Source organism: Protobothrops mucrosquamatus, unplaced genomic scaffold (genome assembly GCF_001527695.2).
Source record: "Protobothrops mucrosquamatus isolate PMUCROS unplaced genomic scaffold, P.Mucros_1.0 scaffold370, whole genome shotgun sequence".
NCBI lineage: Eukaryota > Metazoa > Chordata > Lepidosauria > Squamata > Viperidae > Protobothrops > Protobothrops mucrosquamatus.
In genome coordinates, this window is record NW_015386704.1 from 800,662 (window position 1) to 804,069 (window position 3,408).

Here is a 3,408-nt window from a genome sequence, read left to right on the forward strand (position 1 = left end):
ATTTGACAGATTCTCCATATTTAGACCAGCGTAAGTATATTGCATATATGAATCTGATGGAAGAACGAGGATGCTCGTTCCATCACTTAGGAAGTTGTATTAGTCCTGAGTGTTGCTGATTAGTTAAGATTTGAAGTTTCTCATTGTAACAAAATTAGTTATTTAATTCAACTGCTTGTTTAGCTGTTGCTTTAAAAAACCTTACCTCTTGTAGGCTGGTAAAGTCAAGAGTACACCAAATAAGCAGCGTAGATGTAAAAAGGTTTCATTGCAATTGTATCCGATTTTAAAATGTTGCTTTGATCTCCAAGAATGGAAGTACGAGTATACTTCCATTCACACACGGTTAGGAAAATTGGTCAAAACTAACACCAGTGATGATTTTGAGTAATTTTGAGAACCTAAACCACAGGTATCATTTATGCCGAGTCAGATGTAAGAGTTTATTTTGCATGTAATCGGGGATGCAGTCCGAGTCACAATGCTGTGAAGCAGATTAACATACAAATGAGTAAGTTATTTATTTTGTTTTTCAGTGATGAGCAGAAATTTAAGCCCTGGCCCTCCCAAGGCAAACCCAAAATTCACACTGCAGGTGACAGAGAATCATTTTGCTTCACCTGTGACTGTTCAATGTATTATTTGAACCACACAGATTCATAGCAAGAATTAACAACAGCCTCTCCCAGGGCCATTGCTTTCTCAGCCGAACTATATATGCAGCTACCATGGTGTGGCTGTCCTTTCCTAGCTTGGGCAAATACCTTTGCCCTACTGGAAACCCAATTTAGTATTATCTTTTTCTTTTTAAGGATTTTTCTATAGTTGGTTAGTTTTGGCATTCCCAGCAACAGATGTTGCCTTGTCAAGAAGTTTTATTTCTTCACCATCTCTCTGGTCTTGAATGCACCTCATTTCCCAACCTTGAAGAAAAAGAAGTAAAATCAACCAATAAACTGCTGAGCGCACACAGGATTTTTTTCTATTTGCCAGTAGGGTACAGATTTACGTGTGTTTCAGGATGAAGCAGTGCATAACTGTTTTTAACAAATTTCTTACAGCTTTATTGAAATGTGCTTTTCCCCTTTTATTATATAACCAAGGAGATGCGTTAGAATATTTCCATTCATACAACAGAGCCAATATGTTGCTCTGAGACAAAAATCAATTGAGCTAGAAGCACAATCTTAAGCATTAGTATCATATAATATTACACTTGTAATCAAACTTCTCAGTACATTCTATTGACAGACAGGTACATTTTATCAAGCGTTGTATCAATAACCAAACAATAACTCATTATAATGAAGGCTTTCATGTATTAAAACCCACTGTTCCTATCTCATCCTTCCGTGGCTTGTTTTGCAATTATCTTGCTATGCACTTTTTTGTTGCGAAAAAGAAAATATTATCTTCTTGTTGCTGCTTTGTTGAGAGCAATAAAAGCCAGGTAACATATAACTGAGAAGAAAGAAGTTCCATTTCTGCCTCTCTTCCCTAGGGTGCTGTTATGCGATCGCCAGGAATCTCGGCCTGGTGAATGGATGGCCAGGAAAGCCCTAGGAGTGGTAGCCTATTTCTTTCCCACGTATATGTCTATCCCTGTCACAACAGTGGCCAGAGCAATGGCCAATCTTGCAGTGATGCCAGCAAAAGATGGGCAGAAAGTGGAGGTGCTGGAAAATGCAGCCATCCATGCCCTTGGTCAGCCAAAGTAATCAACAGAGAAGAAGGGATGTTTCTTGGATAGCTTTATAATGAAGTGGTTTCATTGATTCCCCAAAGCCCAGCTTTACTTGCAGTTTTTTTTTATACTGCAGAGGGTCTTTGAATAATAAGTACCTATGAATTGCATTTGAATTGCATTTGATAGGGTTGTTGCATCAGGAGCATGTGATCCTGAAATAACTAAAAAAAAAAAAAAAGCCTTAATGTCATTGGTGCTCTTTCAAAAGCTTTAAATGCGGATCCTGCCTCTTAATAAAATTAATTAATTAGCTATGGAATTGTGTATGGTCTGTTGATTAAACACTAACATGCTAAGAGTGCAACTTAAAAATGCATGGTGGACGGAATGAAGATATGAATGTATAAACTTTATTATGGTCAAAATCCAGGAATATCAAGCAGAATGCAAAAACATTTATACAGTAGCTATATAGAGACTCTTTGTAACAAAATTCATTAGTTTTATAGGAATGTTATGAAGAGCTCCTGTTAATCTCATTTCAGGCCTTATATGCCGCTGCAGAGACTTCGGCTTATTTGTTGCCTAGGTGCCTATGTAATACACCAACCCTTCATTTAGTGATTGTGTTCTGGTCCAGCAACCAGGCCATTAAGCAAAATGGTCATTAAGACTTTCAGAAATAAGAAGTCTAATTCTTAGCCATTTGCATATGGACTATAGCAGGGCTTTTCAACCTTTTCACTCATTGTAACACTTTTAGGATATAGCAACATCCAAGTACCACCAGTCGCCTAGCAAGGTGTCAAAAACTTGATGACCCCCCAAAAAAAGAAGGAAAAAAGTGATAAAGTACAGGTAGTCCTCGACTTACAACAGTTCGCTTAGTGACTGTTTGAAGTTACAATGGCACTGAAAAAAGTGCCCCCCAAGCCACAGCCGAGCAAGACACCTGCCTGCCTGCCTGGCGGCGCTCTTCCTCCTGTCCGAGGTTTTCATTGTTGTGAGCATTTCTGTTGAGGATTGGCAGCGGGGGTGGGGTGGGGGGGTGTTTGGTTTTTATTCCCACCGTCTGCTGGGTGGTTGCAGCAGGTTTTGGTCACTTCACATGACTCTGGGACACTGTGACCGTCATAAATATGAATCAGTTGCCAAGCATCTAAATGTAAATCACAAGACCCTGGGGATGCTGCAATGTTCCAGCTGATTGACGCTTCTTCTGGGCTGGTGCTGATCCTGGTGCTTCCGCTGAGCCCTGACAGCCCTGCAGCTCCAGCCATCTCTGGCTCAGGCTTGTGCGGTGCTGCCACCGGTTCAGCTCATTCCCCTCCCCCGCCACCACTTTTCTAGGATGGTCGCGTACCACCTGCCAGGTGCCAATGTACCACAGGTGGTACCCGTACACTGGTTGGACTATAGGGACCCTGAATAAACAAAGATAAAGGGGAGATGCAATCCACTAACTGGTCCATGAGACTTCTCACACCACCAGCCTATGCTTGAGACTGTCATAAGGCAAACTTATGACTGATGTTCAACCATTTCCATCTTCCAAGCTACCTCATGGCCAGGATCTTCCTGCTCAACAGATGTTTCATAGCCTCTTTCACATCTTTGTTCCTCAGGCTGTAGATGACTGGATTCAGAAGAGGTATCACCAGAGTATAAAACAGAGAGACCACCTTGTCTTGATCTTGTGATCCATCCTTGTTCCTTGGCTG

General features: G+C 41.0%; 1 protein-coding gene across 1 annotated transcript in view; it reads left to right on the top strand.

Annotated features, from left to right (window-relative positions):
* The window catches only part of HTATIP2 (HIV-1 Tat interactive protein 2), an 8,621-nt gene extending 6,812 nt beyond the window's left edge, over positions 1-1,809 (top strand). Inside the window, exons 6-7 of the mRNA XM_015815726.1 lie at positions 1-30; positions 1,502-1,809. Of these exons, the coding sequence (XP_015671212.1) occupies positions 1-30; positions 1,502-1,718 (247 nt within the window). The 3' untranslated portion in view covers positions 1,719-1,809. The remainder of the gene's footprint in view (positions 31-1,501) is intronic.
* Positions 1,810-3,408: the final 1,599 nt, after the last annotated feature.